General features: G+C 52.8%; 1 protein-coding gene across 5 annotated transcripts in view; it reads left to right on the forward strand.

Moving 5' to 3' along the window:
* Positions 1-3,519: 3,519 nt before the first annotated feature.
* Positions 3,520-24,543, forward strand: part of COQ8B (coenzyme Q8B) — a 29,237-nt gene continuing 8,213 nt past the window's right edge. Inside the window, exons 1-15 of one of the 5 annotated variants that reach the window (XM_049900295.1) lie at positions 3,520-3,576; positions 3,984-4,088; positions 4,223-4,342; positions 4,461-4,527; positions 6,278-6,355; positions 10,651-10,773; positions 10,921-11,006; positions 11,970-12,110; positions 12,198-12,279; positions 13,330-13,423; positions 15,176-15,317; positions 15,476-15,583; positions 17,551-17,616; positions 21,269-21,355; positions 22,104-22,381. In XM_049900295.1, the coding sequence (XP_049756252.1) occupies positions 3,987-4,088; positions 4,223-4,342; positions 4,461-4,527; positions 6,278-6,355; positions 10,651-10,773; positions 10,921-11,006; positions 11,970-12,110; positions 12,198-12,279; positions 13,330-13,423; positions 15,176-15,317; positions 15,476-15,583; positions 17,551-17,616; positions 21,269-21,355; positions 22,104-22,381 (1,574 nt within the window). In that variant the 5' untranslated portion in view covers positions 3,520-3,576; positions 3,984-3,986. The other 4 variants (XM_049900296.1, XM_049900297.1, XM_049900294.1 and 1 more) reach the window with 4 other exon arrangements.

Genomic DNA, 24,543 nt, shown 5'->3' on the forward strand with positions numbered 1-24,543 from the left:
GGGGCGGGGATTGCCCTGGTTCTGCCCGCCTCCGTGGTAAGGGGATGCCGAGGAGCGCCGGACGCTGGTTCATCGCAGATTTAGGGGAGTTAGGGTCCCGGGCGTAGGCGGGCCCTGAGGGCCTCTGGGGATGGTGGGGCGGAAGACCCGTAAAACCCGTGACTAATTTAACCTCCGTACACTTGGATTAACCAATTCAGCACCCCTACAATCCCCGGTCCAACCCGTGCGCCCACTCTTCACGTAGTGGTGGGGCGGACATTCAAGTACTTAAGAATCCCTTAGGTGTGAGTTCGAGTCCCGTCTCTGCCACTTTCTAGCGGTGTTCCCTTAAGCAAATGATTTACGCTCCCGTCCCCTCCTTTTCCCCTCCCAGCCCCAGGTTCAGTTTTCTCACCTGTAAAATGAGAATACATTTAATTGATTGAAAAATGGATTTTCACCGCCACAAGAGGCATGCACTTCTTCCAGCAGGAAAATTGAAGTCCAGAGCTTTAACGTTCACTTCCTATGTGATCTTCCCCAACAGACTTGACCCCTCGGAGACTCAGTTTCCTCATCTGTAAAGAGGGCTAGTATTGGTGACTAACTCACAGAGTTGTTATGGGGATTAATTTATATTTTCACACTGCTTTATGGCGGGCACTGAACTCATAGTTTCCTTCCCCAGATCTTGTGAGGTAGGGCTGGCCGTCATCCCCATTGCATAAGCAAGGAAACAGAGGCACACAAAGACCAAAGCAGAGTCCAAGATCACACTCCTAGGCTGTGTGGATTCAAGCCTAGGCCCCAGCCTAGTCCCATCTAATCCAAAGTCTGGGCTTTCCGTCCCTACTGGATGGCATAGTGGTTAACAGCTACGTCTGCTAACCAGAAGGTTAGTAGTTTGAATCCACCAGGTGCTCCTTGGGAACTCTATGGGGCAGTTCTGCTCTGTCCTGTGGGATCGCTATGAGTTGGAATCGACTTGATGGCGACTGGTTTGGTATTTAGTTTCTCTGCTAGAACTGCCTCCTGCATGGCTTCCATCCCACTCAGGGTAAAAAGCCACGTTGCAGTCCATTATACCCTGCGTAGTTTGGCTCTGATTTCCTCCCTAACCTCATCTCATCTCCTCCTTCTCTCCCCCTCACTGATCTCTTTACTATTCCTCCAAGATACTTAGAACCTTCTCACTGCAGGGCCTTCGGACTGGCTTGTTCCCTCTGCTTGGAATGCTCTTGCCCCAGAAATTCTTACCTCCTTCGGGTCTTTGTTCATGTCCTCAGTGAGGCCTTCCCTGACAACTCTGTTTAAGAGTCATAATCCTCCCTCCACTTCCTGCCCTTTCCCTGCTTTATTTTTCTCTTTAATGCCTGTCACCTTCTTTATATATACACTTATTTTGTTTATGGTGTTGGTGAAGAATATTGAATATATTGTGGACTGCCAGAAGGATGAACAAATCTGTCTTGGAAAAAGCATAGCCAGAATGCTCCTCAGAAGCAAGGATGGTGAGACCTTGCCTCATATACTTTGGACATGTTATCAGGAGGGACCAGTCCCTGGAGAAGGACATCATGCTTGGTAAAGTAGAAGATCAGTGAAAAAGAGGAAGAGCTTCATTGAGATGGATTGACGCAGTGGCTACAACGATGGACTCAATCATAACGTTGATTGTGAGGATGGTGCAGGACTGGGCATTGTTTCATTCTGTTGTACACAGGGTCTCTATTAGTTAGAACCAACTTGATGGCACTTAACAATGACATTTTGTTTATTGTGTCCCCTGCCAGAAGCCAGCACCACAAGGGCAAGGATTTTTACCTATTTTGTTCCTTGCTGTGTCCCCCAAATCAAAACCCACTGCTGTCAGGTTGATTCCGACTCATAGTGAGTCATAGTGACCCCAAAGGGTTTCTGAGGCTGTAAATCTCTACGGAAGTAGACAACCACATCTTTCTTTCGAGGAGACGTTCCAGGTTTTGAACCACTGACCTTCTGGTTAGCAGTCATTTGCTTTAACCACTGCACCAGCAGGATTCTGCTGTGTCCCCAGCACCTGGAGGAGCACACAGTGCTTGGTAAAAGTTTTGAAAGGAATGAATTTTCTGTAAGAAAGCTTTCTCATGTATAGAGCACTTGTTCTGTGCTGAGCTTTTTACAGATGTTACTTCACTTCTCTCAACAACACTGAGCAAGAGGGGATGCCACCGCCCCATTTTACAGAAGAGGACACTGAGGCTCAGAGGTCTACCCCCGTCAAGCTTTTGCTTGTAGCACCTGGGCTATCTGATATGACCTCACGTTTGTGAAGCATGTGGTGCCAGGGCTGGCACAGCCAGCCACAGCCCTGGCCGGTTGGTTATTGCCATAGGTGCTTTTTATATACTTTTCCCCCAAGGGTGGGGTGTCACTCAACTCCTGAGTCAGACCCTCACTGTTGGCAGGGGGTGGGGGTGCTGTTTGTCTTGAAACTGAGTCACCCAGGGAAGGACACAGGTACAGACCTAAGGCTATAAAATGAGTCATCTCTCCACAGACCAATGAGAATTCAAAAGCAGGAGTCCTCTGGCACATCATACAGGCTGGGAAGCTGAGGCCAAGAGAGGGTTGAGGACCCATCTGAGGTCACACAGCACAGGGACATTCAGGAGGCCAAATTTCCAGCAAGGAGGGGGAGGATGTGGAGAAAGCATCACATTCCTCCCTTTCCCAGCGGGAAGGGTGCCCCAGCCAGCTGCTTCTATTTCAGACTGATAAGAGGGGTGAGTCAGCTTGCTGTGGGGGTAGCAGGCTTTAAGCCTGCCTCTCCCCCTTCCGTCCCCCGTCACCCCCCGCCCAACACCCAGTCCGGCTGGGAGCTGGTTTTCTAGGGTGCCAAGGTTCCTGACTCAGCATTGGGAATCTTGGCTGAGTGTGTTCTGGGAAATGTCAGGACTACAGGAAGCAGGGCTCCCACTCACGCCATCCCCCTGGTGGGCGGGGAGTGGAGAGAAAGCAGGGTGTTATGAGGGAACAGGGGGCCAGTGTGCAGGGGCTGAGAGTAAGTGTACGCGGGAGAATATAGGGGTGTGAGCGAAAGGCAGTTGGCAAAGAAAGGCAGGGGGTTTATATGGGCAAGGGAGGAGGTTGGGTACCAGGATGTGGGTGTTTGAAGCAGAGGGTAGGTGTGCAAAGTGGAGGGGCTCCATGTCAAGGGGAATGTTTGCTGTGAAGTGTGTGTGTTCAAAGGAGAGGTGTTAAACATGACACGGAAAAAAAATGAGTAAGGTGGTTGGCAAGGGAGAGGGATGTTTGCAAAAAGGACAGTGCAGGCAACAGGAAAATCCGTTTAGTACAAGGCACTTTAAGGTGAGTGGAAGGGCATAAAAGGTTACGTGCGTGCTCAAGCCGCGTCGCAAAGACTCCCAGCAGGCTCCAACGCCCACCCTCTGGTCCGGCTTCAGCGCCTCAGCCCCGCCCCCCCTACACACAGCGGGGCGTGTTTCGTGCCAGTCAGTGAGCCGCTGGCCTCTCATTGGCTAGCTGGCGGAGGGGGCGGGTGTTCTGAGGCTCCCGGAAGCACAAGAGCCCCCGCGCGTGGTAGACCGGGGGGTAGGAGGCGTGGGTGCTTAGCAACGGGGGGAGGTTCCCAGGAACGGAGTTGGGGGACACGGAAGAAATTGGGGTGCCTAGCAACAAGAAGGGCTCACGGAAGTGGAAAGATAGCACTGAAGGATCTGTGGGTGTCTAGCAACGGGGGAGGACCCTACCAATGGCTGGGGGTGGGACTGGGGGAAGTGGGTTTCGGAGGCGCGCAGGAAGAGCTAGGGGTTCCTAGCAACCGGAAGGGAGCCAGGAGAAGCTGTGGGGCGGGGCGGGGGGCGCGTATTAACAAAGAAGGAAGTCTTTCGGGAGTGGGAGTATTAGAGAGGGTGGACACAGAAGGAATGTGGGGCCTGGCAGAGCAGGGAGGCCAGTCCGCAACCCCTACCCAAATAATCCCTCCTATTCTCCCTCAGGCGATGTGGCTGGAGGTGGGGGTCCTACTGCGGGGGACCTGTGGACAACTGGGCCGTACTATTGGTCTGCCTTGTGGGGCCCCGGGGCCTGGGCTCCACTGGTGGGTAAGATTGGGAAGAGTCCCCAAGAGAAAGAGGTAGGAGAGGGAAGTTTCTGGGGGTGAAGAGAGGGAGGGGTCCCAGTGGGCTAGAACGACTCCGTACCCTCCAAACCTTACCAAAGTCCATGTCTCTCACAGTTGTCTTGTGGGGGTTGTCAGGCCCAACGATTTCATCAGGACGGGCCTAGCAGAGGCCTGGGTGAGGAGGACATTCGCAGGGCACGCGAGGCCCGGCCTAAGAAGACACCTCGGTTCCAGGTATCATTGTCCTTTACCCCCTCCCAGCCTAGTGACACTCCGTGAGGGCTGCTGGCCCCCTGAGCCTGGGGAAGGGTGCGCCCACCTTCCCACCCTAGACCTTCCCCTTATTTCCCAGCTGAGTGACCGCTCTCGAGAACGCAAAGTGCCTGCCTCCCGCATCAGCCGCTTGGCCAACTTTGGGGGTAGGTGTGACTGGGGGCTATCCTGACCTAAACATTTACAGAACAAAGCCAGGGAGAGAGTGAATCAGAGGGAAGACAGAGGAGGGAGAGACAGGGAAAGAGAAGAAGGCAGAAACCCACAAAGCCAAGAGAAATAGGAATGTCAATGATTTTAACATTTACTGACAAATGGGAAGGGGCAAGGCCCCATGCACACATTACCTTGCTTCACTGAATCTATGAGTGTTTATTTCCATCGTGTAGATGAGGAAATGCAAGCTGAGAGAGGCGAGGTGACTTGCCTTGAGGTCACACAGCAGGATTATTCAAACTTTAGGTTGCACCCTGCTTGAAATAATTCAGTGAGTTGCAGCCAGCCTTAAAAAAAAGAAACAAAACATGAGTGTACCTGTATAGTAGTGGAAAGTATTGTTTCATGAAACATTTCATATACATCGGTCTGTACCAGTTACGATACAGGTGTCTTTACTGTGGATCATGGGTCAAGTTTTAAACGTACTGATTCATGGTGTAAAGAGGTAGTGGAGTGCAGTGGTTAGAGCTTTGGCATCTGGCTGCGTGCAAGGTCTGATTCTGCTGAGCTCTCACTTTGTGACTGGGCAAGTTACTTCTCTGAGCCTCAGTTTCCTTTTCTATAAAATGGACATTTTTCTGTAAAGCCTATCTCATGAAGATGTGAGGATAAAAGAAAAAAAAAAACCCACTGCCATCAAGTCGATTCCAATTCATAGTGACCGTATAGGACAGAGTAGAACTGCCCCATCGGGTTTCCAAGGAGTGCCTGGTGGATTGGAACTGCCAACCTTTTGGTTAGCAACCAAGCTCTTAACCACTATGCTACCAGGGTTTCTGATGTAAGGATAAAATGAGTTAATGCACATAACTCAGGTACCTGGCATGTAGAAAGCACTCAGAAAACTGCAGCTATACTTATAGAGGTGGTGACAGTGAAAGAGACAGAGAGACCCAAGGTGTTCTTAGGGCAAGGAGAGCAAGGAGGCTGAGGAAGTCAGAGCTGGAGAGAGAACCTCAAAGGGAGGGACTGAGAGTCAGAGTCCTCGACAGATGTGCCAGGTGGAGAGGAGGGTGAGAAATAGAAATAACTAAGGAAGGGGAGATGAGCATGAAGAGGAGGAGACAGGAACAGGGGGTACAGGACGATAGAGAGACCCAGGGGTGTCATTTTGGGGCCTTCTTAATCTTGGAGCTCTGGTGGCGCAGTGGTTAAGAGCTACAGCTGCTAACCAAAAGGTTGGCACTTTGAACCCACCAGCCGTTCCTTGGAAATCCTATGGGGCAGTTCTACTCTGTCCTGTAGGGTCGCTATGAGTCGAAATCAACTCGGTGGCGATGGGGTAACCTTGGCTGCATACTAAAACTATCTGGAAGGCTTAGTAAAAAAAAATCACCAGCCCTTAGGCCAGTTAAATCAGCATCTCAGGGGTGGGGTTTGGGCATCATATTTATAAAAGCTTCTTAGATGACTCAACTGTGAAGCCAGGGTTAGGAACTGCTGGCTCAGGAGATAAGCCTGGAGAGAGGGCTGGAGAAAAAAATAGCCTCACCTGGAAGGAACTCAAAAGCACAGAGAGAGTGAATAAGAGACTGAGGTGGGGACAGAGGGATGCAGGGAGCTGGTGACGAAGAGTCAGGAAGATGAGTGCTTAGAGAGACTGAGAAGAGAGAGGGTCAGGAGAGAACACCCTGGGCAAGCAGACACTCAGCCTCAGCCTCCTCTCTGACTCCCCAGGACTGGCCGTAGGCTTGGGGCTGGGAGCATTGGTTGAGGTGGCAAAGAAGACCCTGCCAAGAGGACCTCTACAGTCAGGTGAGTGAGCCACACTGTCTGGGTTCAGACCCTGGCCTTGCTGTGTGACCTGGCGCAAGAAGCTTTACCTCTCAGAGCTCAAGTTTCCTCATCTGGAAAATGGAGGTGACGATAATGTACCCACCACTTAGGGTCAGTGTGAAGTGTTCAGAACGCGGCTAGGCTGCTACTATGGTTGTGATTAAGGGAAGCATATCCTCTTGAGAAACAATATAAGCCATCGGAAGTTAAGTTTCTAACGTGGAGCAAGAGAGGAAAGTTGAAAGTCGGAGTGCCAGTGGGGACCTAAGTACAAGAGAGATGGAATTAGATGTGTAAAGAGAAGAATTTGTGGGCAAGACTCCTCAAAAAGCTTATGACTTCAATCAAAAGTGGGGAACATTCCAGATTAAAACGGGACTAAAGAGACCCCAACTGACACATGGAATGCGTGAACCTTGACTGGATCTCAGTTTAGGGGGAAAAAAACAGCTATAAGAGACTTTTTTCTTTTTTTTTTTTTTTTAATTTTATTGTCCTTTAAGTGAAAGTTTCTAGCGCAAATTAGTTTTTTCATTCAAAAACTTATACAGAAATTGTTTTGTGACATTATTTTGCAGCCTCCACAGTGTGTCAGCACTCTCCCCAATTCCATCCTGGGTTCCCTCTGTTCATTCATACGATTTTCCTGTCCCTTCCTGACTTCTCAGCTTTGCTTTTAAGCAGGTGTAACCCATTGGTGTAGTGGTTAAGTGCTATGGCTGCTAACCAAAGGGTGAGCAGTTCAGATCTGCCAGGCGCTCCTTGGAAACTCTATGGGGCAGTTCTACTCTGTCCTATAGGGTTGCTGTGAGTCAGAATCGACTTGATGGCACTGGGTTTGGTTTTTTTTGGTGTTAACCCATTTGGCCTCATGTACTTGAATGAACTAAGGTGCACGTCCCTCACATGTATTTTTGTTCTATAGGCCTGTCTAATCTTTGGCTGAAAGGTTGACTTCAGGAGTGGTTTCAGCCCTGAGTTAGCAGGATATCTGGGGCCATAGTCTTGGGGTTCCTGCAGTCTCTGTCAGACCAGTAAGTCTGGTCTTTTTTTGTGAATTTGAATTTTATTCTGCATTTTTCTCCCACTCTGTCCAGGACCCTCTACTGTGATCCCTGTCAGAGTGGTCAGTGGTTATAATAGACTTTTGGGGACAATTTGGGAAATTTGAATATGGACTAGATAGTAGATGATATTAGGAAATGAGTGATAATTTTCTTAGATATGTAATGGTGCTGTGATTATATAGAAGAATGTCAGTATTCTTAGAAAAAGAACGATGAAGCTTTTAGCGGCTGAGTTCAGATGTGCAATTACATCCAAGTGGTCCGCCATGTAATAATCATAACAACGACAGCAACACACAAACACAGACAAAGCAGACAAGGCAGAATGTTACACTGCTGAGTAGAGATGGAGGGTAGCTGGGAGTTCCCGGCGCTAGCACCTCTTCTGTCTGTCTGGATTTTCTCAGAATAAAAGTGGTGCTGGCGGGGAATGAGGCAGACCCAAGTCTGTACCCTGCTCTGCCACTTCCATGCTGTGTGACCTAGGGCCAGGCACTCTACCTCTCTGAGCCTCTTGCTTCTCCACCTTGTACGTCAAGGCATTAGTGGTTCCTGCTTCCTGGGAGGTTGTGGAGATTAAGCTAGAGAATCCACAAAAACACTCTGAACTCTGCCTGCTGCAGGGCGAGCACTCAGTACATAGTGTAATACGTTTTCATAAAAGAAAGAAAAGTTTAATAAATGCTTTATTGAAGCATTTTATAATTTACAGAGGGAAACGTACTCATATTCTAAGTGTACAGCTTGATGAATTTTCACAAAGTAGACACGTGTGTACCCAGATCAAGAAGGCCTAGAACTGTGGTTCTCCCACTTTCTGGCCTCAGGATCCCCGCACAACCTTAAAACTGATGAGTGACTAAATAAAGTGCGGTATAGCCATACAAGGAAACCCTGGCGGCGTAGTGGCTAAGTGCTACGGCTGCTAACCAAAGGGTCGGCAGTTCGAATCCGCCAGGCGCTCCTTGGAAACTCTGTGGGGCAGCTCTACTCTGTCCTGTAGGGTCGCTATGAGTCGGAATCGACTTGACGGCACTGGGTTTGGTTTTTGGTTTATAGCCATACAATAGAATATTACTCAGCCAGAAAGAGAAATGGAGCCCTGATACATATCACAACACGAATGAACCTTGAAAACATCATGCCGAGTAAAATAAATCAGTCCCAAAAAGACAAACACTGTGTGATCTCACTTATACAAACTAGGCAGATACATAGAAAGCAACGATTATTAGTGTTTACGGGGGGTGGGGGGGCAGTTATTGCCTAGGGGCGCTGAGGGTCTGTTAATGGTGGTGGGATAATTCAGAAAAGGATAGCAGTCATGGTGGCACCACGTGAAGAACATAATCCCTGTCACTAAATTACACACGTAGAAATTAGTGAATTGGTGAATGTTTTGTTATGTATATTTTTACCACAGTTAAAAACAACAAAAAAACCCTATAACAGTGGTTCTCAAACTTTTTGATCTCAAGATCCCCACACAGCCATCAAACTCTGATGAATGAGTAAATAAAACGTGTTATAGTCATACAATGGATTGTTGTTCAGCCGTAAAAAGGAATGACGTCCTGAAACATGCCGCAGTACGGATGAGCCTTGAAAACGTGTTGCTGAGTGAGGCGGCGGACACAAAGGGCCACATACTGTACGATTCCACTCATGTTAAATATGTAGGATAGGCAAGTCAATAGAGACAGCAAGAAGTCTTGTAGTTACCTAAACCCATTGCCTTTGAGTCGATTCCAACTCATAGCGACCCCTGTAGGCCAGAATAGAACTGCCCCATAGAGCTTCCAGGGAGCACCTGGTGGATTTGAACTGCTGACCTTTTGGTTAGCAGCTGTAGCTCTTAACCATTATACCACCAGTGGTTACCTAGGACTGGGGAAAGGAGCCCTGGTGGTGCAGTGGTTATGCGCTCTGCTGCTAACTGAAAGATCAGCAGTTTGAACCCACCAAACCACTCCACAGGAGAAAAATATGGCAGTCTGCTGCCATAAAGATTACAGCCTTGGAAACCCTACGAGGCAGTTCTACTCTGTCCTACAGGGTGGCTGTGAGTTGGAATCGACAAGACGGGGATGAGTTTTGGTTTTAGGGCTGATGAGATGAGGAAGAAATGGGGAATAATTGCCAACAGGTATAGAATTTCTTTTTGGGGGGGTGATGAAATATACTAAAATCGATTGCAGGGATGGTTGCTCGGATCTGCGAAAATAACTAAAAGGCATACAATTGTAGACTTTAAACAGGTGAATTGTGTAGTATGTGAATTATATCTCAGTAAATCTGTTAAAAAAATATATCGAGGGCCCCCAAAGAGCTTGTTCATGCAGGTTATATTTATTCTTATTTACCATATTAGAGATTAAAGCCGGGACATCTTTCCAACACGAGAATACTCACGTTCCATCAGCCATCAGAGCCATGATGTCTGCACACACCATGGAGCCTCTAGAAAAGCCCACTGAACACTCAAGCGAGAGTGGGCGCAAAAAGGGGCAGATATTGTGAAAATAGTTTTCATCTCACAGACCCTCTGAAGGGTCTCAGAGTCCCCTGGGGACCTCCAGGCCACACCCTGAAATTTGCTGCCCTAGAAGTTCCAGAAGCCCCTCTCATGCCCCAGGGTGATTCATGGTCACTCCTAGTTTCTCCACCGTCTTGACTTCTAACACTCTAGCGTTGCCTATTTTTGCTCTTTATGTAAATGGAATTGGATAGTGTATTCTCTCATGAGTCTGGCTTCTTTTCGCTCACTGTTACGTTTGGGAGGCACGTCCGTGTTGTTGTGTGTATCTGGACATTGTTTAATCACCACCTTCGTTTTCCACTCCATGACTATACCGCAACCTGTCCATTCATTCTACTGACGGTCATTTGGGTGTTTCCATTTTGGGACTCTTGTGAATGGAGGTGCTGTGAACATTCTTGTGCTGTCTGTTGGTGGATGGATTGATGCCTTTCTCTCGGAAAGGAATTGCATCAGGTATGCAGATGTGTAGCTTTAGTAGAAACTCCTGGACCATTTCCCAAAGGGCCTGCGCCATGACACTCACCAGCAGGGTGTGAGTTCAGGCTGCTCCACGTCTTTGTCAGCACTTGGTACCGTCTTTTTCATTTTAGCCACTCTGGTGGGTGTGCAGTGGTGTTACAGTCACTATTATCCTGATTTTAATACTAATTATTCTTTATCCCCAGAGGGTGGCTCCCAGCTGGGCTCTAGCCCCTTCCTGTCCGAAGCCAATGTCGAACGGATCGTCCAGACCTTATGTACAGTTCGGGGGGCTGCCCTCAAGGTTGGCCAAATGCTGAGCATCCAGGGTATAGCAAGACCACGACCCTCTATCCCTGACCCCTGACCTCACTTCTACCCTATCCTATCCCACCCCACCCAACATGCCCCGACTTCAGATGGTCCCCCAGGGGCCCTCCTCCCTCACCGCTTCCCTCCCCCTGCTGTCTCCCAAGACAACAGCTTCATCAGCCCTCAGATGCAGCGCATCTTTGAGCGGGTCCGCCAGAGCGCCGACTTCATGCCCCGCTGGCAGATGACGGTGAGTGCCCAGCATGCTCTCCCCCTGCCCACCCTCTTGGCCTCATAGATCGGCTTGATGCCTGACTCTGAGCCTCAGCCTCAGTTATCCCACCTTCAAAATGGGCATTACTGAAGCTCACGCCTCACCAGTGCTGTGACGGTTCTATGAGAAGGTGAAGAGTACCTCGTGTGGTTCCTGGTGCAGCCTGGGCCCTGGGGAGGCTGCTGACGAGGTAGCAAAGCCCAGTAATGGGGGGCCAGTCAGCGTGGGCTCAGACCCTGGCTTGACCTCTCTGTACCTCAGTTTTATCATCTGCAAAATGGGGATAGTGATAGCAGCCTCCACGTTGGAGGGTTAAATAAATTCGTCTATGTGAAGCTCTTTGAACAGCCCCTGACACTTCGTGAGTGAGATGCGAGTTTTGTCATTGTTCTTTTCAAGTAAGAGGAGATAGTGTCTGTGAATAGGCTGGCACCACACCTGGCACCAAGACATGAGCTGTTCTTGTAATAACTGGGTGAGGGCGTGAAGCCTGGAATCTGCCCAGCTGCCTTTCTTCTCGTCTCTGCCACCCACTCTCCGTGTGACCTTGACCAATTGCTGCCCCTCCCAGAGCCACTCTGAACAGGACCCAGCCCCAGGATGCTCTCCATAAATTTTAGCTCTTCTTTAATATTGCGACATATAACAGAATTATTATCAATCTAATTATAGACAAAAATAGTCTCCACAACAGCGCAGGGAATGCACAGTTGGGAGACACAACCTGGGCTAGGCTTCCCAGTCCTCACTGCCTGCTTGGTCCCCTTGGGCAAGAGACTTCTCTCTGAGCCTCAGTTTCCCCATCTGTAAAGTGGGGTAGCGTGAAGAGCTTAGCCCAGGGTCCAGTGTGTGGTGAGTGCCCTGTAGTTAGTGCTGGGGTCATGAACCTGCACAGCTGCCCCTAACCATGACAGTGATTGCTCTGACCACTCCCCTCAGAAAGTTCTGGAAGAGGAGCTCGGCAGGGACTGGCAGGCTAAGGTAGCCTCTTTGGAGGAGGTGCCCTTTGCCGCCGCCTCAATCGGGCAGGTGCACCAGGGCATGCTGCGGGATGGGACGGAGGTGGCTGTGAAGATCCAGGTGAGAGAGAGGCAAGGCGGGAGTGGGTATGGCCCTGGTGTTGGGGGGGTGACTCCCTTCCTCCCTTCCTCTCTCTCTCCTTTGCAGTACCCGGGTGTTGCCCAGAGCATCCAGAGCGACGTCCAGAACCTGCTGGCAGTGCTCAGGATGAGCGTGGCCCTGCCAGAGGGTGAGGCTCCCCTTCCACACGTGGGGCTGGCTGGAGGCAGAGCAGCCCACATGGGGCAAGGTGTCCGTGTGTATGCATGTGAGAATGTGTACATGTGTGTAAGAGAGAGAGACACTCCAAAGCAGGGAGAGCCCAGAGAGCATGAGCGTGTGTGTGAAAAAAAAAACTTAGAGCTTCTGAACGCATCACAGAGACAAGCCTAGACCAAAACTCAGAATCAGACACACAGAAGGTGTGCAATGCAGAGAGAGGGGTTGTAGGTGTGAAAGAAGCTACAGAAGCAGAAAGGGAGTGTAAGCAGAACAGCCTGTTTGTGTTAGAGCACATGAGAAAGCACCTGAGTAAGCTGGAGCAGGTGTGTGTGAGAGAGAGACAGAGAGGGGGAGCCTAGAGTGAGACTCCAAGGCAGGGAGTGGTGTGAGAAAGACAGAGAGAGGGGGTCTAGAGTGAGACTCGGAGGCAGGGAGTGGTGTGAGAGACAGAGAGAGCGGGCCTAGAGTGAGACTCCGAGGCAGGGAGTGGTGTGAGAGACAGAGAGAGCGGGCTTAGAATGAGACTCTGAGGCAGGGAGTGGTGTGTGAGAGTCAGAGAGAGGGGGTCTAAGGTGCGAATCCGAGGCAGGAAGCAGTGTGAGAGAGACAAAGAGGGGGAGTCTGGAATGATACTCCAAGACAAGGAGCAGTGTGAAAGAGACAAGATGGTCAGAAGACAGAACAGGTGCCCTGTGTGATGGTGAGAGATGTGAGGGACTGGTATGCATGTGTGTGGAAGAGACAGACCAGGAGATCCTGCCTTCAGAAGGACTGCAGTGGTCTGAAGGACGGAGGGAAGTGTGTGATGTGTGTGTCGGGGTCAGAGCAGGCAGAGACCGGGAGTGTGCATGTGTCTGGAGGGCAGAGGCAGATGAGGGCACAGAAGACGTGGAGCAGGTGTGAGAGACAGAAAGGGAGGGAGGGAGACTAATAAAAGAAGACATCCATGAGTGGGAGCCTGAGGGGCAGGGGTGGGCTGGAGGGTGGCCTTCCCGGCTGACAGGGCTGTACCTTTCAGGCCTGTTTGCTGAGCAAAGTCTGCACACCTTGCAGCAGGAGCTGGCTTGGGAATGTGACTACCGCCGGGAGGCAGCTTGTGCCCAGAACTTCAGGTGAGCTGAGCCCCTGTAGGACCCTTAGGGAGCCCTTCCCTCCCAGCTTTCCTCCTTCCTTCCCTCCAGGGCTGAGTGGGAAGTAAGGCCCCCATAGTCTCTGGCAGCTGGAGCCCTGGGGTGGGGCTGGCAGACTCTGTTCCTCTTTCATTTATCTGTTCTTCCATCCATCCGTCACTTCTTTTATCCCCTATGTCCTCTGTGAGTTTGGGCAGGTCACTTCCTCTCTGAGTGTTAGTTTGCTCATCTGTCCAATGGGACTCATAACCACGTGGCTTGATGGGGGAGGTGGGCTTGTCAACAGGGAGTTGATTACACACTGAGATTCTGTTACACCCACCGGATTGACAAAGACTAAGAAACCTGACAGCACCAAGAGCTGCTAAGAATGGGACTCCAGGGCATTCCTCATTCACTGTGGGCAGGAGAGGACATCGCCAGAAGCACTTTGGAGAAACGGCTTGGCTACATCTGCTAAGGCTCAGTATTCACATACCCTACAACCTAGCAGTTGCCCTTCTAGTTAACGGTACTCTAGAGACACTCCAACACTGGTTTCTAGAATACTTAGGGCAGCATTATTTGCAACAGTCCAAAACTAGAAACAACCCAAATCTCGACCCCAGCAGGGTGGGTAAATAAATTACAGAATGCTCATCAGTGAAGAATGATCTGTGAACTGTGGCTGCATAGAACAACACGGTGGTATCTTTGAAGCATGGTGATGAGCGACAGTCACACCTACATAGGGTCCCCCACAATGTGCTGGCAAGCTCTGTGGCTGGAGTGAGAGGAATGGCCACAGAAGGCAGTGGTTAGCGCTGTGTGGCCTGAATCCGTACAGTGGCCTCAGGAGAGCGGCCTCCTCGTTGGGGCAGCAAGGATCAGAGGGAACTGTGCTGATGAAATGCTTGGCACAGGGCCTACCTCAAACATTAGAGTTTTTATAAATAGGAGCAAAACTACAAGGCCCCAAGTAGGACCTTGAGGAGGAGCATGCGAGATGAGGCTGGGCCAGAGCCCGCCCATGTTGGATCTGGGGAGACCTCCCACACACTGTACCCTTAGGATAAAAATCCACATCCTTCCTCTGGCCCCTGCCCACCTCCCTGGGACTCCTCACTTTGGCCACCCCACAGGTCCCCAGTGACAGGCCTCTCTCACATTCTTTGCCTCCCAGATCTTATACATTTATCCAGCAATTGTTCTTTCTGTTGGAGTGATCTCTTGGGGCGGGGTGGGGCTTGCTTATTGGCCACTCTGTTCCCAGCATCCTCCTACACTGGGACAGACAGATACAGAGATGGATTCTTTCCCTTTTACTTACCAATGTTCTGAGTAACGATTCCAAGGAGTGACCAATGCATATTACCATGGACTCTTTGGATGAATGAGTCAATTGACGAAAGAAGTAATGCACATGAAGCTAAGTGCTTTGGGCTTCTCCTGGGCGACCAGAAGCCACAGGTGCATCTCAGGTAGTGAAGTGGTAGCTGGGTCTCCAACAGCACCCAGTTTTAGGGGCGGGCCCAGAGTAAGTGCTATGGAGATATTTGCTGACTGAATGAATGAAATGTCTGAATGAATGTCAGTCTAGCCAGGTGTTGGCCATCATTCAGGGCAGACAGAGGCAAGACAAGAGCAGGAGGAAAGCAAAACATAGGCTCTTCTTGCAGGACTTCTTTCAGAGCAGGGCCCCAGGGGCCTGCGGCACTGACACTCATTCATTCCTTCTCCTCCCTCCTGCCCCAGGCAGCTGCTGGCGGATGACCCCTTCTTCCGGGTGCCAGCCTTAATTCAGGAGCTGTGCACCACACGGGTACTGGGCATGGAGCTGGCCAGAGGTGTCCCTCTGGACCAGTGCCAAGGCCTGAGCCAGGACATCCGGAATCAGGTACATGGTCCCAGCCCAGTGGACAGTAAGGGGGGGTGCTGCCCCAAGGCGAGCTAGAAGGGGCCAGGCCCATGGTCCCACCCCAGTCCAGAGAGGACTGTGCACAGCAGGCCACACTGCCATGTCTGTGTATCTGTTACTGTTTCTCCCCGCCCCAGATTTGCTTCCAGCTCCTGAGGCTGTGTCTGCGGGAGCTGTTTGAGTTCCGATTCATGCAGACGGACCCCAACTGGGCCAACTTCCTGTATGATAGCTCCAGCCACCAGGTTGGTTCCTCGTGATGCACATCGGGGTGCACTAGCTCAATACAGTAGTAGTTTACCGCTCAGCCATGGGACAGGCTGGGCTGGCTCGCCTCTGTGAGGCATCCAGGGGCTCAGGCTTCCTCCGTTTTGTGGCTGTGCCAGCCCCTAGTGCCAATGCTCTGCCCCTGGTGAAAGGCAATGAGGTCAAGGGGGTTACTGTCTTCCACAGTGCTTCGGCCAGAAGTGACCCCTCATTTCCTTCACCTTTCTCTCCATCGATGAGAACTAGTCACCTGGCCTGTCTAGGTGCAAGGGATGCTGGGAAATGGAGTCCCTGGCTGGGCAGTGGCTTCGTGGTGGCATTGTGGCCCTGCAGAAGAGGGAGCACAACTTTTGGAAGGCAGTTAGCCGTCGCTACCACACTCGTCATTCATTTAGAAAGTACCAGACACCCACTCTGCCGCTTGATGGTGATGACAAGACATCCCTGATCCTTGCCTTCTCAGAGTTCCCAGCTCAGTGGGGGATACATCCATGACTGGGCAATGATGACCTCAGGTTGTTAGTACCATGATGGGGAAGCCGGGCTAGAGTGGTCAGTAATGGGAGAGGCACAGGCAGGGGGGTGGATGGGATCAAGGAAGATTTCCTCAAGGAAGTTCCAATAAAGCTGAGACTGGAAAGCTGAGGAGCCAGTACTTCAGAGAGCAGGGAAGAGTGTTCCCGGAACAGGCACAGTGCACAAAGGCCTGGAGGTGAGAGTTTGGACTGCTAGACTTCCGGTGTGCGGTGCGTGGCTTCAGCTTTACCAGAGATTGCCAAACGTTGCTCTAAAATAGTCTGCATCCATTTTATCCCCAGAGGGATCTTTCTAAATTGCTAAACAAACACTGGTCAAGATAGCCCTTCCTCAGCTCCCCAGTACCCTCAGGACAAAGTCTGAGCCCTTTGCCAGCCTCGGTGCCTTGCCACCCCTTCCCCCAACCTGCACACTCAGCCTATGTCTCCTCCTAGGCTGAAACCCTCCCTAGGGAGGTGATTTTCTAACTCCAGGAGGTAGCACGAGTCCTGGCACTAGCTATGGGGTCCCAAGAGCATTTTTTGTTTTAAAAGAATAGAATGGAAAGTATCAGCATGTCGTAGGTGGTAGGAACGCGTATTGGTTCAGGACGCTTTTGTTTGACTTTTATATTTGTGTGTGTGTCTGTAATGGCGCCCAGCGTATGCTGTATTTCTTCCTGTGGGTTGTGGTCAATAGTTTGAACTCCTGCCCTAGAGAAACTCTTTCACATGTGTTCAGTGAGCACTGTTGTTAATAGTAGAAGCCAGAAGCAACCACAATGTCCATCAACCACTAAGTGCCTCGTGATATAATTACGGAATGAAGTCCTTATACAGCAATGAGAAATGAATGAATGAGTCTGAGTGAAACATAGCCGTGAAGGTATAGATCTAACAACCATCTGGCCAAGTAGAATAAGTTGCAGGATAACTATAGTACATACCATTTAAATGAAGTTTAAAACATTCCTATATATTGCTTATGGATACACACGTAAGTAGAAAATACATAAACTCATGCTTGGAATGACACACATGATTTCAGGATGGTGACCCTGGAAGAGAGAGCAGGGACATGGGGGAGGTGGGATCAGGGTGGGGATGTGGGAGGCTTCCCCTGGACTGGATAGTTTATATTTTAAGATGAGTGATGGGTTTTGTGGACATTGATTTTGCTTTTCTATATATTATTATTATTCTCTGGGTTTTTCTGCATATCTAAAATATATCATTATAAAAACAAGTAGGACCAAAAAATAAAAGCCAGATCCCTCCGACTACCATGTGGGGGTAGATTGGAAGGGCCGAGACTGGAGGCCAGGAGCCTAAGGTGGAAGCTGGGCAGGGACCCTGGCAGGAGACAGCAGGGATGTGGGTGGGGGCTGTTGACGGACTCCCAGTATTCCTTTCTCCACCCCCATTCCCAGGTGACCCTGCTGGACTTTGGGGCGAGCCGGGAGTTTGGGACCGAGTTCACAGACCATTACATCGAGGTGAGTCACCTCTGTCGGGCTGAGGCCCAGGCCAGATACTGGGGCATGGGTGAGGAGGAGAAACACTGCAGCTGGAATTGAGAAATAATAAAGACTAGTAATATTAATGGAGCCCTGGTGGTGCAGTGGTTAAGAGCTCAGCTGCTAACCAAAAAGATCGGCCGTTAAACCCAGCAGCCACTCCTTGGAAACCCTATGGTGCAGTTCTGCTCTGTCCTATAGGGTCACTATGAGTCAGAATCAACTCAACGGCAACGGGTTTGGTTTTTAGTAATATTAATAGCCTGAGGGTGCAATGGTTAAGCGCTCAGCTGCTAACCGAAAGGTCAACAGTTCGAACCCACCAGTGGCTCCATGGGAGAAAAGACCTGGCAATCTGCTCTTGTAAAGATTTCAGTTTAGGAAACCCTATGGGGCAGTTTTGCTTTGTCCTATAGGGTCACTGTTGAGTTGGAATCGACAGCACACAACAATAGTAATATTAATAGCTGCTGAAAAATACCAACCACTTAATACTTTGTCAGGTACTGTTTTAAATACTTTGACTATAGCAGTTGATTTAAGCCATACAGCAACCCTATGGGGTAAGGACCATTATTAGCCCCATTTTATAGATAAAGTAATTGGGGCTCAGAGGTTAAGTGATTTACCCAAGATCACACAGCTGGTAAGTGGCAGAGCTGGGATTCAAACTTAAGTAGTCTAGGTCCCATGTTCCCAACCCTTGACTTCTCCCTCCTCAGATAGAGGCTCACAATGGCCATCTTGTCAGCTCTCCGTCCCCGCCCCCCTGCCACAAGCTGCCCCCTCAGGGGTGGCCCTGCTCCTCAGGAAGTGCTTCCTTACCACATTGCCGGTCCCTGCCGCCCACTGAGACCCCGAGGTTGCTCTGCCTCAGAGAACACCATCTCATTCATTTGTTGCGACTGAACATTTGACTTGAGTCATCAATTTAAACATTCTCTGATACCCCTCTGTGCCCAAACCTGTTCTGGGCAATACTGAAGACAACAGCAGTGACCAGTCCAGGTCCCTACTTTCATGGAGCTCACAGTCCTGTCGGGAACAGACAGGGATGACCCAGAGTGGTCAGGGCTGGGATGGGGAAAGCACAGAGGACTCTGGAAGCCCAGAAGAGGTGCCTGACCCAGCTGGGAGTCGAGAAGGGCTTCCTGAGGAGGGATGTCTGAGTTGAGACCCACGGGATGAGGAGGACCAGCCAGGAAGAGATAAGGAGGGTGTTCAGAAAGGTAGCCTGTGCACAGGCCCAGAGGTGAGAAGCAATGTCTCAGTTACCTAGCATTGCCATAACACGAACACCACAAGTAGGTGGCCCTAATGAACAGAAATTTATCTCCTCATGGTTGTGGAGGCTAAAAGGCCAAATCCAGGTCTCGGGCGTGTCGATTCCTTGTCTGGAGCTCCGGGTGTCCCTTGGTTCCTAGATGATCCTCATGTGATGTCTGTTTTCCCCCACATGTGTGTTTCTCTATTCTGTCCTTTTGTATAACTCAGAAGTGATTAGGTTTAGGACCCACCCTGCACTGGTATGACCTCATTAACGTAACAAAAGTAAAGCCCCGTTGCCAAATAGGGTCACGTCCACAGGTACAGAGGTTAGAATTTCAACACATTTTGTGGCGGAGGGACACAGCGCTTTTCCACGTTTACTGTGCACGTGAAATGGTGATTCTGGTAGACTAGGCCTAGAGTTGGGCGTCGGTTTCTGTGTTTCTAACACACTCGGGGTGATACTAGTGCTACCTGTATGGGGACCACACTTAGATTGACGAGGCCCTCCATGCAGTTGCTGTCGAGTTGACCCCGACTCATGGCGACCCCATGTGTGTCAGGGTAGCACTGTTGTCCAGGGGGTTTTCAATGGTTGACTTTTCAGAAATAGATTGCTAGGTCTTCCTTCCAAGGTGCCTCTGGGTGGGCTCGAACCTGTAACCTTTTGGTTGGCAACAGAGCACATTAATCATCTGTGCTACCCAGGGGCTCCCTAGAGGACCAAAGAGAAAGAAGTCCATGTTCTGACTGGGAGGGGCGGGAGCCAGAGATGAGGCTGGAGCCAAATCCCCCTGGGGCTTAGAGTCCCTGCTTTGCAGTTGGTCTTTATCCTGTTGCACTGGGGAGCCATGGAAGGGATTTGAACAGGGAGGGACCTAGTCAGAGTTAGAAAGCTCTCTCTGAATAAGGGCTGGTCTTTAAGACTGGGATCCCAGGAAGGCTGTGGAGAGGGGAAGAGGAGGCAGTTGGCAGAGACCCCAGTGGATACTTTGTGGGAGCTGATGGCTGGAGGGGGCAGAGATGGGCAGGACAAGGCCCAGGCTTCCAGCCTGGGGATGGGGGATGGTGGACCTACCTCCAAGATTGGGACAGGAAGGTGGACCTGGTGCCCTGCCGTAGGTCCCTTGGGGCTCTCTGTGGGTCACAGAGTGAGGCACAAGGCCAAGGCCTCTCTGGGTAGTTTGGACATCCCAGACCCCTCCCCCCTCCCAGGCTGCATAGCAAGGTCCTCCTACCACCTCTGCAGCCGTTTCTAGTTAAAAAGCCCTGTCACACCAGCCCTGGAGGACCACAGGCCTGAGAGATGGCCAGACAGGCTCTGGCAGGGGGAGCTGAGGCCCCGTGTGAGGCAGGAGCCAGAAGAGAAGTGCACGCCCCCTCCCCCAAGAAAGGGCAGCACAGAGCTTAAGGGTTTGGTATGGGGGCCAGACTAACCCGAGTTCCCAGGCCTGCCCATGTCACTCCCCTCTGGCCTTTTTCCTCATCTGTGAGGCAGGGACCCTTATACCCACCCCAAAATAATAATAAAACCAAAGAACCAAACCTGCTGCTGGCAAGTTGACTCCGACTGAGAGTAATAGGAAAGGAGCCGGTAATTGGATGGCACTTCCTACATGCACAGTGCCAAGTTCTTCACATAGACCACTCCTTTATCCTCACGACAACCCCATGAGGAAGGCCCTTATGTCACCCCTACTTCACAGATGATGGGCCGAGGCCGAGAGGTAAAGTGCCTTGCCCAGAGTCCTCAGCCAGCAGGTGGCAGAGCCAGGGTTGAACCCAGCAGACCCGCTGCAGCCTCCCTGCCGAACTCCTGCGTCCCTAAGTGAGCGTGTGGCTGTAGAGAGGGGCACAGTCCACACCCAGATGTGCCACAGGTTCACCAAGGCCTCGTGAGTACCAGGCCCTGCGCACGTGGGACTCAACCCAACAGGGCTTCCTGCTCACACGGGTCTCGGAGTCCAGTGTGGGAGACAGACATCAACCAGACGATCCTAGACATGGCACAGTGGCAACCTCGGATGCAGCTCAGGATCACAGTCACCTTCTTGTCTGGTTGACTGTTTAGACACATGGGCAGCACTTGAGCCGTTTTCCTCTGTGCCGTTTCACTGTGGTAGAGCCCAGGCAGGTGGGCAAAACCCCTGGCAGCCCTCTCCCAGGCTGTGGAACAGTCTGGAGGGAGACGCACACTGACCAGGCTAGGTAGGGAGGGGAGGCTTCTGGGTGCGGGACTCAGGTTAGTGAGGGTGGAGGGGGGTGCCAGGAAGGCCAGGCTTCAAAATCCCATCACCAGTTATCAAGACCTCCCTCGAGCCTTTGCTGGGCTCTGACGCTTTGCCCATACCCATCTCCCCAGGTGGTGAAGGCTGCAGCTGATGGGGACAGAGACCGGGTTCTGCAGAAATCCCGAGACCTCAAATTCCTCACAGGCCTTGAAACCAAGGTTGGGAGATGCTGGGGGGAGTAGGGAGCTGGGGTCTGTTCTGGGGGCTCCTGGGGATGGAGAGGGGAGGGGGGCTGCTTGTCTCTACTTGGAAGAGAGGAGCCTGTATGTCTCCACTGGGGGAACTCACAGGAGCTGCTTATCTGTACTGGGGGGCTCTGGGGAGGGAGGGGAAATGGTGGCTGCTTGACTACCCAGGAACCCTGGGCACTTCTTGTCCATTCTGGGGAAGTGGGGGGCTGCTGGTCTGTACGGGAGGGCCTGGGGCACTGGGGGCTGCTTGTCCTACAGTGTGGAGCATTGTGTCTAAATTGGGGGCACTGAGAGGAAGTAAGGAGCATTTTTGGGGGAGGAGTAGGGGGCTGCTTAGGACCCCTGGTTGCACAGTGGTTAAGAGCTCAGTTGCTAACCAAAAGGTCAGTGGTTCAAACCCACTGCTGGCTCCACAAGAGAGAAGAAAGACCTGGTGATCTGCTCCAGTAAGATTACAGCCTAGGAAACCCTATGGGGCAGTTCTACTGTCAAGTAGGGTCTCTGTGTCTGAATCAGTTCAATAGCACGCAACAAAGGGTCTGCTTGTCTACTAGAGGGTCTAGAGGAAGCAGGGGCTGCTTGTTACTCTTGGGAGGAGTTGGGATCTGCTTATGGTTGCCACTCTGGAGAGAGCTGGGGGTTGCTGGCCTCTTCTGGGCGAGGTGGAGGGCTGTCTGTCATCACGGTGCTTCTCTTGCTCCCCCACCTACCCCAGGCATTTTCGGACGCCCACGTGGAGGCAGTGATGATCCTGGGGGAGCCGTTTGCTACCCAAGGCCCCTACGACTTCGGGGCAGGGGACACTGCCCGCCGTGTGCAGGGCCTCATCCCTGTGCTGCTGCGGCACCGGCTGCGCCCACCCCCCGAGGAGACCTACGCTCTGCACCGGAAGCTGGCAGGGGCCTTCCTGGCCTGCGCCCGCCTCCGCGCCCACATCGACTGCCGGGACCTCTTCCAGGACACCTACTACCGCTACTGGGCCAGTCGCCAGGGGTAACCACAGCCCGCAGCCTGCGGATCACAGGGACCTCTGGGTACCAAGAAGCCCTGTGGATCCCCCACAACAGCCTCCATCGCGGGCTCTCGTAAATGGCGCCTCCGGGCCCGTCCCCCTTTGCTCCACGTCTGGGAGCCCCCTTGGTCTTCCCTGCCATGCTTACCCCCTACCTTCGTCCAGAGGCTGGGACTGGGGAGCTCTCAACTTCCTGCCCCAGATCCTGCCCTCCCCACTCCAAAGTGGGCATCCTGGAGCCCTGAGCCAGGGAACCCACGAACTTATTTCTGCCGCCGTTTGAGGGAGCTTGAGGCCCCTAGGAAGAAATCAGGAAGGTCCAGACTCATCTAGAGGGGGGCCCCTCCCGTCTGCTCAGGTCTCCGAGGATCCAACCGCCAAAGGGGAGGGGCGGGGTTGGAGGAGCAGCCGTCACCTTTGCCCCCTCCTCCACCAGCTGTCATCCCCCGTTTCAGCGTCTCTGTGAGTCGGGGAGCGGGGCGCGAGGGTGTGAACCTTCGGTCCTAATAAAAGCGGCCCTCCCCTTCCCCCAGCTCTTTTTTCTGTGCTGGGGGGGAGAGGGAGGAGTCCGCGGGCGGCCTCCAGGTGCAGATGGCCAGCCCCCCCGCCCCTTGTCTGAAAGCCCCCGTCCTGCCCGGCCATCTGTTGCCGGAACCTCCTTCTCCCTTTTACCCCTCCCTCCACGTGCTGACCACCTGCTGGCGGCCTGTAGCAGCTGAGAAGGCCTGCCTCCCCACCCTCAGGCTGCCTTGGGCTCCCGGCTGCCCCTCGGCTCCCGGCAACCTCGCCTCTGCTAATGGGCCGTAATGCCCCAGCCAGCTGCTTTGCCAAGCCCACAGGAGTGCGGGGAAGCGGGGGCGGCGGGCGGGGACCTGGGCGCGGCTCTGGCCGCCGCCGCGGCGCCCCCGCCCCCCAAGCCGACCCGTTCTCGTACCGGGACTGCGGGGTCTGCTCATCTCCCCTCCCCTTCCTCGGAAAATGCCTCGTCACCGCTCTGTCCGCCCCCGCCGTGCCGGGAGAACCTTGGGGTTAGCGGGAAGATTTGGGGATGTCGGGAGACGAGGCGCCTCCCGAAGCAATTATTTCGGGCGCGGAACGGGAGGAGATCTAAGGTCAAGGGCCGCGGAGGGAAAGGGAACCCACGTCTGGGTGGACACGGGGGAGGCCATCTGCATATTAAGCCGGCGACGGGCCAGTGGGCGTGGCGGGGCGGTGGCCACACTGGGGAAGGCGGGGCGTGGGGCGGGGGCTTGCGGGTCGGGGCGGGGCTTATTCCGGCGAGGGGCCGGGTCTTCTTGCATATACAGCAGGCGGCAGGCCAATGGGCGGGGCCGGGGCGGGGAGCCGAGGCAGGAGGGACGCTCCCCCGCCCCCGGAACGGAATCCTCGGGAGAACGGAGCAGGCTCGCGCGCGTGCATCCCGCACCATCCCCCGGCCCCGGGCTCCGTCCCGCGTCAGGCCGAGCTGCCGCCGCCGCCGCCACAGTAGCAGCAGCAGCAGCGGCGCTCAGGGATCCGGGCCCAGCCGGGGCCACGGGAGGCGGGGGCGCCCGGGCCCTGGATGTCCCGCAGCGCGGCGGCCAGCGTGAGAAGGGCGGGAGAGGGGGGCGCGGGGTGGGCGGCGGCACCGCTGCTGATGTGGCGGAGGGTGGGAGGCGGCCACGGCGTCCGGATGGAGAGACGGTGCCAAGGCTGAGGAGGGTGGTCCTGGGCGGGTGTCCAGGTTAGCCCACACAAGCTAAAGCTTAGAAGACGAGGGTCGCCGACTCACGCCCTCTCTTGCCAAGGCCTGAGGGCAGGGGTCCCCCCAAGAAGCCAAGGACAGGGGTTCTGGTACAACCCCCTAAGCAAGGTTTTGGGGATGGAGTCCCAGACGCAGCCCACCTATCGAGTCAAAGCCTCGCGAAGGAGATTCCAGACACCTTCCCTACCCCGTCCCCGCCCAAGGGGAATGTCTGAGCTAGGCAGGGTCTTGAGGATGGGGTCCCTGGCACAGCTTCCCCACCAAGCCAAGGCCTGGGGCGATTCCAGGCAGAGTTCCGCCCCCAGGCCTCAGGGATGTCCAGGGCACAACATCCCCCCAACGCTTGGGCGGTGTCTCAGGCACAGCCACCTCTTAAAACAAGGCTTCTCCCCCCTTGCT

The sequence above is a fragment of the Elephas maximus genome, chromosome 11 (assembly GCF_024166365.1).
Source record: "Elephas maximus indicus isolate mEleMax1 chromosome 11, mEleMax1 primary haplotype, whole genome shotgun sequence".
NCBI classification, from domain to species: Eukaryota; Metazoa; Chordata; class Mammalia; order Proboscidea; family Elephantidae; genus Elephas; species Elephas maximus.